General features: G+C 44.0%; 1 protein-coding gene across 2 annotated transcripts in view; it reads left to right on the top strand.

The window, feature by feature from the left end:
• Positions 1–15,231, top strand: part of ANTXR1 (ANTXR cell adhesion molecule 1) — a 493,093-nt gene that overhangs the window by 205,358 nt on the left and 272,504 nt on the right. For both annotated transcript variants that reach the window (XM_085636306.1, XM_085636307.1), the window contains exon 9: positions 10,904–10,964. In XM_085636306.1, the coding sequence (XP_085492432.1) occupies positions 10,904–10,964 (61 nt within the window). The remainder of the gene's footprint in view (positions 1–10,903; positions 10,965–15,231) is intronic.

The following is a 15,231-nucleotide window of genomic DNA, read 5'->3' as shown; positions in this document are numbered from 1 at the left end:
GGTGGACAGGTAGTCCTCCATAAGTAAAAATTGCACTTTTCTTGTTAGCTCCAGTAAAGGTTTCATCGCACAGAGCAGACAGGGTTAACTTAAGAAAATGTATAAACCATTTAGAAGTCCCAAAACAGTTGAAAACACAAAATAATAAAAATCCCACTCCATTTTAAAAAAAAGAGAATATTTTAATGCACAAAATGACACCAAAACAACAAAAATCCACTAAGGGGAATGAGAGATATGAGATTCTAACATTTCAAATAATAGAGTCTAAAAGTGCAAAGCTCCAACCGCGGGCAGATGTCCACCCTAGAGGGGCACACTGGTAAGGTTTGTAGTGCATCGGAATGGAGCACAGGTTGGATATGAGGACTATGTGTGTCTCAGTCAAAGAGTTACATTTGGACTCAGAAAAGTTTCAAGAATATAGAGCGCTCAGCGGGGCAAGGCTGTAGATTGGATCCGAAGACAGGCTCGTTGGCGATGGGCTAACAAAGGACGATGTCTCGGTGAAGAAACAGTAAAAGATCTGAGCCAAAAAAAAAAGTCTAGAGTTCACAACCAGGAACCCATTGACATCAATTGAAATCTGAGCTGTCAGGCCCCGTGAAAATTTGTACCTCAAACTTGGACTCTTTTCAGGAAGTTGGATTTCCTCAGCGGGACAAGGCTGCAGGATGTAGCTAAAGGGGGATTGATGTAGTTGGATGCCAGTTAGCATCGGGCCTGCTGAATCGGGTTTGCTGGTGTGAATAAAAATGTAGATCGAGCTGTGGCGAATACAGACCCACAGGTGATGCACCCTCGGCGGATCTGCCCGCGGGTTGGTCCCGATCTTCAATGGTTTTCCATGCAAAAAGTCAGCAAAAAGATTCAAAGTCCCAGCCTTTTAGGTTTGGGTAGGAAGAATAGTCTCTGACACCAGCCAAGAGTTCCAGGACCTCAGGGATAGGACCTTTGGGTGAGGTTCACTCCAACAGAAGCCACCAGTAGGGTCCAGGAAAGGTCCAGTTGAAAATGGTCATCTGAACTCCTCCAGTAAACGGGGCTTCTCACTACTTTTTTGTCCCTGTAGATTAAGAGAACATCAGCCAACTGATCTTTGGCTATTATTGACCTATTTCTCTTGAGTACTTGTGAAAGCAGGTCCTGCCTCTATGGTTCTCCTCACAGCTCTCAACAGTAGGTAAAGTCCTTCTTCTGACTTCCATAGCTGCAGCAGTGATCTGAAGAGGGTCCCAGGTTTGCCACATTTATACCTGGCACTAGCCTGTGGTTGGTACCTCCCTAACCAATAGGGAAAATGTTTCCAGTGGTAACCCTACCCACGTTTGCAGCAGTTCCTATGTGCCCAGACCAAACAATCCCACAGTGCCCATCTCTAACTAAAACCAATATGGCAGAACCTTTCTTCCATTGCGAAGAGCTCGTTTGTCCACCCTAGAGATGTGGCCAGGGAAATGAGCAACTCCTCGTCTGTGGTCACTCAAAACCGGTTCTGGGGGCAGCTCCTCTCCCACTGGGATTGGTGTCTGGCTGGTTAAAAGGACAAAAGAGGGAGGTAGGCACATGTTTTAACTACATCTGCATGTAACATGGTAGGCCTCTTTGAAGATAATTAATTTACTAGGCAATGCCCAGATGCTCATCCTGTCAGAGGAATAGAACAACTTCCCACTCCGAAGGCTTTTGTCACAGCTCTAAGAACAGATTCACACTCATCAAGGAGCTATTCAGCTTGTGGGTGACAATGGAAAACTCATGTAAATGGACTTCTAGAGGCATTAGGCAGGGAAAAGGTAACTTGTTTAAAGTACATTTTGTAAAATATTTAATCCGTTTTGACCAATTAATTGGGTTAGTAAAAATATTTTTGAAAGTTCAGAAATGACCTTTTTAGCTGGGTCCTGAGCGAAGATAACTTTATTAACTTTAGTAATGTATCTCAATACTTTCAGATTGAACAGCTAACCCTGCTACCATGAACATAGCTTTTAGAGCCTTGTCACTGTAAAGATGTTTAACATTAACTTTGACATGTTCTACTTTTAAATACCATGTGCCCTGCCTTATTGGCCATTGGGGCTTGCTTAGGGGTGACATTAATATTTAAAAGAAGGATTTAGGCCTGACAAAAAAGGTAATTATGGCAGGTCAGAGGTGCATTTTTAAAACTGCACAGACAGTCTACAGCAGTAGGCCCGCAGTCAGGTTTTGCACTTTTACTCTAGTGGTGGCAGAATATGTGCTTTAGTCAACTACTGAAATGTCATTCACAGGCCCTGGGTACACTTTGTGCCATATCCTAGGGACATATAGGTATGTTAAATGTGCAAATTAGAAGTATAACAAACATGTTTTGAGGGTCAGAACACAACACTGGCCACAGAGAGCAGTGCACCAGTGTGCATAGTCCAAAAACCAACAATAAAATCTAGCAAAAAGTTGGGGTGATCTGGTAAAAATTGTCATTTTCCTACAGTAAGTTTTCGCTGTAATCCCTCGAGCTGCATCACAATGTGCCCAACTACTTGTGCCACTCCTACCAATGGTAGCGAAATTAGGGCAGTACGGGTACTTAACTCATCATTTACTGAGAATACCATCCTCCCAAACCATTTTTGTGATGAACATTGCACATCTATAGGTACATTAAATTTTTCTACAATAAAGGATAACAACTAATGAGTGATACAACTCTCATTTCAACTACCAAACCTATACTCCACCTGGAAACTAACATGCTATCCCTGTAACCTTGACAAAGAGGAGTGTTTCGTAAAACACACGGTGGTTGTCAACATGAACTGTAATTTGTGTATTATGCATATTAAATGTGTTGCACTACAGATCACATGAAAATACTTTTGTGTCAATTTATTGGACATTTTTCATTGGTGTGAATTCATCTATTGAAAGACTGTGTGATGGTCAAAATTACCTCCAAAGCCATTGGCAGAAATGCACATAATCCAGTTTATGAGACCAAAGATACTGCTGAACATGTGCTCTGGAAGAAAGCAGGCTAACTACTACAAGTACTTTCTAATGTGCTGGCATGGCATGAAACCTACCTGTCGTTGGCTCAGGTGGATGGGATATTTGCTCAATTAGGTCTAAGGAAATTGAACTGCTTAATTTCTATGTCATGCCTTTCGGTAACACAAACAGTGTAATCCTCAATACCCTGCTGTAAGAATTTGGGTTACTGGTTGAGGGTGCTGAAATCCTACTCAAGCAGCGACCACAATCCATGTCAGGGTGAAGTCACAAGTAAATCCCAAATTAGTCTCTGCTACTTTCCTCTGGTAGCTTGGCACAGAGCAGTCGGGCTTAATTTAGAGGCAATGTGTAAAGAATTTATGAAGCACTTCAAACAGTAATTAAGTGAACATATAACATAAGAAAACCCCCACACCAATTTAAATAAAATAAAGTACTTATCCATTAATAATGCAAGACCAAAACAACAAAAAGCCAATCAGTAGGACCGGAGATATGCAATTTTGAAAGATCTCAGTGAGAATAGAGCCAAAAAGCACAAAACACCAACTATGATTATCTGGTTACAGCGGACCGAGACAAAGTCGCAAGTTCAGGACGACTGCAATGGAGTGCAGGCTGGCTACAGGAGCCCATTGAGGTCAGCTGAACACAGTACTTTAATCCTGGTTGCAAAGACTTGCACAGTCCCGTGTCGAGGATGTGTTGCGCAGCAGAGGCGATGCTGCGTCCAGTCAAGAAGATGTGTCACACTGTGGTGGTTCTGGGGAGCTGCGAAGTGTGATGTGATGTTCAGAAGCAGCAGTTCAGATGAGCGGCGATAGGTGTTTCGAAGTTCTTCCATCGAGGAAGCCCATGCAGCAGAGGCGATGCATGTGTGCCCAAGTTGATGTGTCGAGGAAAGGAGGCAAAGCACCATTCTGCTGGAGATGTGCCTTGGAGGAGATGCATTGGGTCTGCTGAATCCACAGATGAGCTGGCAGTGCACCTTCAGGCCCAGTTCCAATGGTCCAGGACTGAGGAAACCACTTAGGAGTGCAGGACTCGCAGATGGCAGAGTTCAGGTGCTGGATACAAGGGTATTAGAGGCCTGTTCTGTCCCTGAGGCTTCTAATCAGGAGGGCAGCCAACTAGCCCTTGGAGTCCTCTGGGGTCTTGGGTTTAGAGTTGCAGATCCTGTCGTTCTCACCCAGGCAAGAGGGCAGCAGGACAACACAGTGGGTCAACGGTCCTTCGGGGGCAACAGTCTAGAAGAGTGCAGTCCTTTCAGCAGAACAGCAGTAGTTCTTTCTGGCAGAGTCCAGAAGTGTACTGAGGAGTTGGGTCTAAGGGTGGACTATTTATACCTGGTGCTCACATTAAAGTAAAGGAAGTTACTAGAGGTTTGCACCTCCTCCCTGTCCTGGCCCCAGCGTGTCTGGGGTCCCAAAAGACCAGAGTCAAACCTTTTGTGAGAGTGCTCAGGAAGAGCCTTTGTGATGTGCAGGAGTGGTAGGTGACAGCTCCTCCCCCTTGGTAACTCAGAGTGACCCATCAAGCCAACCTCTATCTTCCCTTTGTCTCACTGTCTGGGAGCAATACACAAAGACCAACTGCCAGCTACACCTAGTCATGTGACCCAGGAGCAGGCTCCAGGCCACAAATGGTTAGGATAACAAAATGCCAACTTTCTAAAGGTGTCATTTTCAGAACTGTGGCTAAAAATCCAACTTCACTATTGAAGAGGTCTTTTATTTACAATTCTTCAGACTCCAAACTGACCTGCCTACCTGCTCCCAAATGAAAATTATCATTTATTAAAATGTAAGAATGTAACCCAATGTTATCCTCTGGGAGAGGTAGGCCTTGCAGTAGTGAAAAACGAATTTAAGAGTTTTTTAGCACCAGGACATGTAAAAATTAAAATTACATGTCTAATTTTTTCAATACACTGCACCCTGCCCTCTGGGCTATGTTTGGGCTACCCTTGGGGTGACCTAAATGTATTAAAAAGGAAGGTTTGGTCCTGGAAAAAGGTTTACTTTGCCAAGTCAAAATGGCTGTTTTAAAACTGCACACCTCGGCTTCAATGGTATGCTTAAGGTATGTTTAAAGGACTACGTAAGTGGAAGGCACAATAAGTGCTGCAGGCCCACTAGTAGCATTTAATTTACCTGCCCTGAGCACGTGTAGTGCCACTTTACCAAGGGTTTACAAGTAAATTACATATGCCAATTGTGTGTAAGCCAATTCTAGCAGTGGTAAAGTGTGCAGAGTCCTAGAAGTCAACAAAACAGGTTTAGAATACAGGAAGATGATGGCAGAAAAGTCTGGGGATGACCCTACAGAAAGAGCAAAGTTCAACAACTGCCTTCTCCTGGGTACATATTGCCAATTCCTGTACTTTCTGCCTGGATCAGTTGGCACACTACTACATCCATTGTTGTTCCTTGGTGAGAAGGTAGGGTCTGTTTGCCCTTTAAATGCCTCTGATTGTTGGCTATTGATTTCCTCTGTTTTTAGGTAGGGTCTGTTTGTCCTTCAGTACTATGTTTGTGTGATATCTGTGCATGTGCTAAATACTGCTATGTTGTGTGATGTTAGTAATTTCCAGTTAGTAGTGGCACGTATGGTACATTACATTGTAATCCCTGGTTTCATCCACTGCTTATGTAACTGAAATTTTAGTGCAGCACAATGCGATTTCAAGCAACACTAATGTTTTGGCTATCTGTGTCTCTCTATTCACTCTCTACAGTATTCTCATTTGTTTGTCTTCAATTTCCTTTCCTGCCTTCTTTCTCTTTCTTTCTTGCTGCCTCCCCTTTTCTCTCTGTCTCCTCTGGCACTCTCCTATTCCCTCAAACCTCTTGCTCCTTTGTTTCTTTGACATCCCTGTCCGTCTCCTACTCTTCCCTCTTGCTTTCTTTTGCACTCCCCTCGAACTCTCTTCTTATCGTTATCTCGTCCCCTCCATTACTCTCTACCTTCCTCCTCCCGTTTTCTGTCCATTTCTCCTCTCACTCTATCTCTGTCTTTTGTCCCACCCTTCTCTCTCTCGCTTCTCTCTTTCCGTTTCCAGATTTGGGTGCTGTGGTGCATACTAACATAGAGAGCTCGACCTTTGGTTTCCAAACCTTTACTGCCAGCAAGATTTTCAGAGCCTCTCTACTTCGCACACACCGCACGCCGGCAGATCCCATGATTCCCTGCCACTCTTTGACATCAGATATCCGGAAATGACGAATGAGCTAACCAAGGCCCAGTCCTGCTCCGTGCACTGTGATGGACAAGTTATTTATCAACGCGAATTAAGTGTAACCTTTGGGCGATTTGGGGCGGTTTTCTCTAAGCCGCGGTGGAGGCTAGGCTGAAGAGGAACATTGTTGCAGGATTGGATCATGTTTTTTGGCTGAGGACGCCGCCTCGCAGATTTACTGTGGAGGATTTAATGTTGGCCGCAGGCAGCTTCTCTACGAGACCAACATTTAGGTGACTGTAAATTCAAGTATAAGAATTACAGTATGGTAGACTCCCCTGAGACTGAACTATGTAAGACATGGATTCCCAGCCAGGGTCTTCTGAGAAGCACGGTGGATCCTGGCTAAAGGCACAAGCAGTGATCAAACTGTGGGCCCTAGGGCTGGCAGGCAGTGGCAATTCTGCCAGATAGTGCCCAAGGCCTCTTTCTACACACTAGGTGCCCCTTCCTAGAGTGCAGGGCACAAGTCCTAAAAAAAGAAGTGGGGGGACGCTGTCACCGGAAGTGACAAGAAGTGGGGGGACGCTGTCACCGGAAGTGACGTCACAACAGGAATCTCATGGGTATTCCTATGCCTTTAGATGAAAGGTGGTCTGCACCCTACCTCGCGGAGGCTGCGTTTAATCCCCCCGCAGTGAATGCAGGTAGACAGACGTTCTGAATAAGCTCTGATCTCGCTCCAGAGAGGCCAAAGAGTGAAGTCCAGCTTTTGGGCAGGGGGGACGGCATCCACCCGTTAAAACCTGGTAAAATAAGTGGGGGGACGCCGTCCACCCGCGTGGTACCCCGACTCGAGCCCTGCTAGAGTGGTTGTGGCCTAACGGCCAGACCTGCCGACTTTGGACCTGGGGGACCAGGTTCAAGTCTCAGCACCGGCTCAACATCCTGTGATTCTGGGCAAATCACATAGGGCCATATGTAGGTAGCATCACATTTACCGAGTCATAAATACCGAATTTTACCGATTCGGTATTTATGAATCGGTAAATGTGATGTAGGTAATAATTCAGTAAATTTTACCGAATCGGAAAAATTCGGTAATTATGAATCGGTATTTACCGATTCGGTAATGAGGCATACCTTCCCATTGATTCCTATGGGCCGGGAGGCCCATAGGAATCAATGGGAAGGTATGCCTCATTACCGATTCGGTAAATACCGATTCGGTAATGGGGGGAGCATATTCAAGGGTGGCAGGGTGTCACATTGACACCCTGTTGTACCCCTGAATCTTGCATGTGTGCACATGTGGCGCACATACATGCCCTAAGGGCATGTATGTCTGCCACATGGCACTCTTAAATCTGCAAAATATTACTTTTTGCAAGGTATTCGTTATTTATCACCAACCTGTATTTGGTGGTAAATAACAAATTCTTAATACTAATTTTCACTCTTTAGAGTGCTCCCTACATATGATTTCAGGATTCGGTATTTACCGAATCGGTATTTTACCGATTCGGTAATTTACCGAATCCTGAAATTATGCCTCCTACATCTCAAATAGCTAAATACCGGTCGGTAATGGGATATTTACCGAATTTCGGCCGTTACCGACCGGTATTTAGCTACCTACATGAGGCCCTTAATCTCCCTGTGCCTACCAAAAATGAATGTGTCCTTGTGTAATGTAACTGGTGCTCATGTAAAGCGCTCCAATACCTTCGGGTTGAGTTTGCGCTATATAAAACTGCAATAAATAAATAAATCACTAGTCCCCACAATGCTGGTAGCTGGAGTTACCGGTGGAATCGAGATTACAAGTCCTGCTGGTATACTGCGGGTCAGGGATGTTTCACCTGGACTCTTGAAGAAAACAGCCCAAAAATGGGGACTAACATACAGGAATCAGCGAAACATCAATTCCCACAAGTTATTGACCATTTCAGATATGGTATCCTGTTATATCCCGGTATAAGTGCAGAAATAACGGTGTGATAGTAATACCACATTCGGTACTACCATACCGTGCCGTGCCCTCTGTACTCATGAAATGCCCCTAAGACATTTAGGTTCTCATGTAGACAAGTTTGGCTTCTTGCAGTAATTTAAATATTTGGTAATAGTGTCTCCAGAGGCATTAATTGTGATGTTATCACAGATTTTGCATTAAATAGGAAATAACAAGCAGAAATAGGATATGCACATTTTTTTCCACATGTATAGGTGCAACTCTAGCAAGAGCTTTTTGCTCGTGTGAACCGCCATTGGTTTCCCATGAAAAAGTTTTACTGTTTTTAATGTGGGAGTATCACCTTACTCTTAATAGAAAACTTATGGTAAATGGACAGATATCAACTTACCATTAATTTATCACAATTTTTTCAATTTCCGATCTTCTCCAAATAATGGCCTTAAAGAAGCGGCAGTATCACAGCCAAGGAGAGGCTGATGCCCCAATTATAAAAAGTGTGGAGTGAAATTCCAGGATGGACTTAGGTTCGCAATATTTGCAATGGCCTTGTGTTCCCACACCAGGATTTTCCAAGTGGTGGACTACTGGACCCAATATTACTGACCGCTAAATCAAGCCTGTAAAATAATTTGGAAAAGTGCTGTATTGGGACCAGGACCTATTTCGCTCCCTCTCCCTCCCACGCAATCATCCGCCAAGGCACGGGGACCATGTATCAGAAATTCAAACCATTTGGAATCTGCACGCATCAGTCTTCCAAACTCCAAAATCTAATTGTGACTTCAAATACATCTTTATGACTCAGTCGCGCTGTTAATCAATTTACTCATTGATTATTCTATTGCAAGGTGTTGAATTTGGTTGCACTAGTCAGTTATGGCTCAGGCAAATTAGTAGTTTTCCTGGTGATGATCCCACATTGCTAAGGGATCAAAACCCCGTCGACCCACACTCTGACTTGCTACACCTTGTATAAACTTTTCTTCTGGGTGCAGAAGTGCTTTGTTCTTGAAATAAGGGACCCTCATTTTCCATACTGGTGACACCTTGCTCTTTGCCTGTATGTTTATTGTTTTGTTTGTTTTTAACACTTGTTTTGGAACTACCCAGTAGGGGGTATATTCTCTAATTTGTCTTTTATTCTAATAATAAAAAAAAAATTGCTTATTGTCACAGGAACAATTTGGGGGAATTATTATGTTTCCATTAATATTGCTTTCACATTTACTGCTTAGGGAACACTGTTCCTCTAACTAAGTAGTACCATTGGGCCCCAATAACTCTTGGATTTGCCTTGTGTTTTTGAAATCATTTACAAAGCCATTGCAACCATCATCTTCTCTTACCTTGCAAAAAGCACACTATCACACCCACAGCTAAGACACAATCAGACACCCAACTAATAAGCATAGAAAAGCAAAAACAAGACAGTAGGCATTTTCCATCTATGTACCCAACATCCCATACTCACCAAGACAACCCCAATGCTGCTCCAATCTAGGAGGGAGTTGAAGACGGGCCTTTGTAAAGATGCATTAGCAGTCCATAAACAGCTACCTCTCCTATCACTCATTAACTTTAGGCTTGACTTTGACCCTGTACAGCATTCTGCTGCCTATTAGCTAGGTTCACCCTATAGGAAAACCATATACAAACATACAATAATATCTACCTATGTAAGGGTCATCATAATCTCAGCCAAAATCACCCCCAACTCATTGTAATGCTGAGTTAAAGTTCTTTTCTAGATAAGCCGAGTTTATCTGGGGCAAGAACACAATAGAGTGATTGGTTAAGTGATGGTGTTGCCACCCAAAAACACTTCTCACTTATTCAGTTATTCAGACTGTGGTGTGAATAGCAGGTGCAATGGCACCCCTTTGCAGACACAAGATATTGCTACCAGGTATTTACAGCTTGGACCCTTATTACAAGTGGATTGATGTACGGTGCAATAACTATCGCACAACATAAACATTAACACAGGTGTGTTTGGAATTTATAAGGTGCAAAAAGTATAACCTACTAGAAGTATGCTCTCACAATGGGGAATAACATGCAGATTTTCGTGCTTACCACACCAACATCGAAATGCCCCGGTATTTACCAGACATTTTCACCTCTTTAAATTCTGTCAGGTTTGGCCCACAGAAATTTAAAAGAGGGCTGTGATTTGTAATTACTTGGTGCAATAAACGTTGCAAACATTTGTAAGAGGTGGTTGTATAGGGGTCGTAATTTGCCAACCCACGAGTGATGAGGGCCTTGGAGTAAGAACATGCAGAGTAACAAACAAAGACACTGCTTGGACCCCTTGAGCATAAATTAGTACATACTTTTTTTTTTTCTCAGTCCGGGGTCATTGCCACCAGCGGCAAAACGATGGTGGCGAAAAGGTGCAAAATACGCGTAAGTTCAGTTTGCTCTCAGATCTCAATAAGCGCTGGTGCATAAACAAACTTGAAAGATGTTTGCACCAATTTTTTGCACTAATGTGTGGGTCTTTATGACCTTGCTACAAGTAGAGCTGTGAAAATTACTATTTTAATTTAGGTTGCAGTGTATATTGATGCAAGAGATTGCTAGAGGGTTTGGGCTGAGTAGACTTGTTTTATAGGTAGGTTTTATCAAATGGGCTATATTTTGCAGTCAATGATTTTGCCCAATATTATATTATCTATAAAGTCAATTTATTCCCTCAAGCCGTAGTTTTATTTTTTGTCACTTCTCTTAATTATTTCTTATAGATTTTGAAAATGTCCTGCATAGAGATTCTAGCTGCGGAGCCCTCGAGTATATGTGCAGGAGGTACGTTTGAAAATACCCCTTCATTAATCCTCTAAAATGAATTTATTGACGTATGACGGCAAACACCTTCCCCTTGTATAGTTTCAGTAAACACGAACAGTCAGAAGATGTATCCTTTTTAATAATTAGAATTTCAGTATCGCCCTCCAATTTATATCTGCTTTACAAATTAAGCAATTGTCGGTGGGTGGTCAATAAACTATTCTCAATTAAGTTAACTGTTCAGTACTACCTAGAGTTTTAAGTGTGTTCCCCTCAATGCCATTTACGTTTTATTTACATGTTTATTCCTATATCTGCACGATGAAGTGTGTAAAGTGTACAATGTAAGCAATGATATCTGCCAATGACTGTATTTCTATCATCTAGAAACGCCCCCAAATCTCTGTTGTTAGGAGAATGAAAATGAAGATTCAAATCAACCAATAAAATAAAAGATTAGGAATGAAAAATAGTTGGGGTGAGAAAGTATAGAAGCTCTGAGGTAATGTAGCCCTTAGGATTGGGTGGTCTGCAGATCAGTGCTCTCGAAAAGGAGCAGGAAGTGGAAAATGTAAGCAAAAATGTCCTATCCTCTTAAAAAGTAAGAGCACAATGCATCCTTAAGTCCAAAATACACAAGTGGACCTATTTCACACAAATCAATAGTACAAAATGGCATTTCACGTAATTTTGTGTAATTGTTGGGGGCATTTAGGGCAACTTCTACATAGGAAATTGCACAAATTAAACCCAGGCCCAAAAACGTGCTATTATTTTATGGTGCACCATTATGATCGTTGTAACTCGGAACAATGTGGGAACACTGAACCCTGTAGTACTGGTGATATCCATGTGGTATTGCTACATTACTATACCAGGGGAGAAATTGTTTACAACACACTTGTTACAACGTGTGCAATTACAATGCAATTTTTACAATGCAAAATCCGTTACAACGCATTCACCAAAGTAACGCCCCGGCGGATTTAGAATAGTAATTTGCGTTGTAACGGATTATGCGTTGTAATGGTTTGCATTGTAAAACAAGGCGTTGTAATGGCATGCGTTGTAAATGTGTGCGTTGTAATGTGCCCTATTCCTAAACCAGGGCTATAATGAGGTAATGATTCCAGGGGCATAGCTGTCAGTTGTGCTGCAGGTGCAATGGCACAGAGACCCAGGAGTCCACTGGGTTCACTGCACCCCATCTGTCTTTTACTATCCAACCGTGGGAGAAAATAGCCCATTCTCCTTGCTTGTGTTAGGGCCCATGAAACTCTTGCTACTCCACTGCCTTAGTCTCAGAAGAGGAGACAGAGGATAGGTTTTTAGGTCTCGGCTAGCGATGGCTGCGCTTGCGCAGTCTCGCTCGCGAGAGATAATGACTTGGGAGAAGAGGGGCTTGAACCCGCCCCTCTTCTGCCCTGTTCTCCATTGGCTGACCTCGTAAATGCTGGCCAGCCATTGGAGAAGAGGTCCCGTCACTCCAATCATGCCCCGTCCTTTTCGGATCGGGGGGCGTGTTTTTTGCGAAAAGTCTCAGGGAGGAGACAACAGCAAAACACGCCCCCGAATCCGAAAAGGACGCTGCGTTTCTCCGAGGCATTTCTGCTCTGCCTTGGAGAAAGGCAGTGGTGTGATCGTCCGCTCCCCCTGCGTCCGGCTGCTGCCCTGGTCTCCTCACCCTGTCCTCTCCGGAGCTTATTGTTTACTTTAGCCTTGTTCCACAATACTTCGAACCCTGAATGTTCCGACCCTGAATGTTCCCGGCTGCGACCTCGATGCAAATAGCGAACACCGACTCCTTCTGCCGAGTGTGAGTACACCCGTGTCACAAGGAAAGCATTCAGGGTTCGTGCCCTTTGTTTACTTTTATCTCGACCCGAAGTTACTGCGCCGACGCCGAGATTCGAAACTTTTTTCCCAGTCTCAAAATCACCAATGCAGGCCCTGCCCCTAACGCCTTAAAGATCGTCGAATTATGCAAAAATATAAGCTAGCAGAAAGACAATGCGTACAGTGCTTAATTTGCAAACGAATAAGTGCCGTGGGCCGAAGGTTTCTCACAGGAGTCCCGCGACGGGGCTATCGGATGTCAGTGGTGCAATTGTCACCAAGGCTACGTAGTCGTTATTCCCGCTCATTGACTCGTTAGTCCACGATCAGCCACTCCCTGCCCCTTTCTAGCTCAAGCAGGTTCACTCATCCCTGCGTTGTTTCTCTGAACTGTTTTTAATCTTTCCATTCTGTCTTCTTTCCTCCGCTTGTGCTCTCTCTTACTGTGGGTAGAAGTCTGAGGAGGTAAAAATACGTGCCGGTCGTCCCATCTGCAATCATCGGCTTAGAGTAAGCCCTGCGCTTGGCCAGGGCCCCTGATCACCGCGCCTGTAGCTAGAAGGGCATGGCACACATAGCTGCATGTTTCCCTGGCCCATGCAGGAATAGGTGCTCCAGCCTACGTTTTTTCCCCTTTGCATTCTGGGACATGTAGTCCCCGTTTTATAATAAACACAAAGCAATATCGTGGACTGGAACAGCTAGTCATGGATGGACATGGAAAATATCGCAGGGCAGAATACACCGCCTAGTCTTCCAGAAACAATTGAAAACGGAATTGTTCGGACCATCATACGACAAAGAAGTGACTCGCAGATACAGTCACGAGTAGGATGACGAGGTGGCGCCATGTCACTGGGGCACACGGCTCTTCCATCACTGGACCTTTCTGTTACATATCATTGACAGGCGTGTTGGTCCAATTGTCTTAATTAAAATGACCAAAGACCAGGGCTCGAGTCGGGGTACCACGCGGGTGGACGGCGTCCCCCCACTTATTTTACTGGGTTGTTACCGGGTGGACGCCGTCCCCCCTGCCCAAAAGATGTAGCCGGTATCCGAGTCTGCACCTACGTGCGAATGAATGCCTTTCAAATGCACCCGAGGCTCAGAATAATCTCCCCTTCCACCTCGCGCCCTCCCCTTGCCAGCCTTTCTCAGAGCCAAGCCGAGGCGCCAAGGCTTCAAGGAGCTGCGCTATCAACACGCCGAGCATGTCACTTCTAGGGACCCCGACAGATGCCCGTACTGCCTACGGCCGGAGTCTGTAATAACCGTGTAATCCGAGGAATGGGTCCTGTGTATAGTGTGTTCTTGTGTTTTGAGTGACTGCCACTTATTGAAGTATTATACTTCTACTTGTATCTTGTATGTATTCACGCATTTCAGTCGGAGACCAGCAAATTTCGTGACAATTCCTGTTGTGACGTCTCTTCCGTTGACACAACCTAACTCGAGCGTCCCCCCACTTCTTTTTTAGGACTTGTGCCCTGCCAAAGACTATAACTCCCTTAATACACGGAGATAATAAATCAAAATCCAGCACTGGAAAAGTTGTGTCTGGTGACATGGTGTCATGTAGTCACCAACAGTCATAAACGAAGTAGAACGGCTGTGACTCCGCTGTGACCGACCAACGCAGAGGCGCGGATACCACAGCCTTCTCCATACGGTCACCCTCACTAATGGTTTTGTCCCCGTTTAACTCTTGCCAGCTTTTTATTGCAGCCAGTCATATCGATTAAGTACGATATCCATATAATTCCACAAAAAATAGTGTTTAACGTTCCTAATTGTATCCACAGCCAATCCGATCAAGGAATATGCCATGACACTTCAGCGCGGCCAAAAGGCTTATTTTTAGCATAAAATCAAACTAGTGGACAGAAACTGCCACAAATGTAACGACGAACGTTTGGTCCTGCAACGAGCGCCAGGAAGTAGTGACACGGATATACAAGCGCTCCCACATGGTAACAAGCAGTTACAATGCAATGGTCTCGGCATTGGTAAAGTTAGAGCTATTGGCATTGCTCATGACAATGCCGTTTCTTGAAATGTTTAAAAACAAAAACATAAACAAAAATAATACTATGAGCAATGCCAATAGCTCTAACTTTACCAATGCCGAGACCATTGCATTATAAATGCTTGTTATGTAGAGCAACTGACTTGTACCCTCTCCGGTGAACACACTAGAGTCTAGTGCAGAGAAGCTGCCTTCTGAACCATCAAGGCTCATTTCCAGAACATTCCAGCCATCAGCATTCTAACCAACAGCATTCGTCAGCATTGTAAGAAATTGGGTTATTAGTTGAGAGGGGTGGAATCCCCGCTCGAAAAATAAACAAAATCCTTGTCAGGGTGAACTTCAAAAGTCACTACATAATCTGTACTGAAACCTCAGGTAGTTTGGCACAAAAGCAGTCAGGCTTAACTTAGAGGCAAT

Source organism: Triturus cristatus, chromosome 11 (genome assembly GCF_964204655.1).
Source record: "Triturus cristatus chromosome 11, aTriCri1.1, whole genome shotgun sequence".
NCBI lineage: Eukaryota > Metazoa > Chordata > Amphibia > Caudata > Salamandridae > Triturus > Triturus cristatus.
This window is presented reverse-complemented; position numbering and strand designations above follow the sequence as displayed.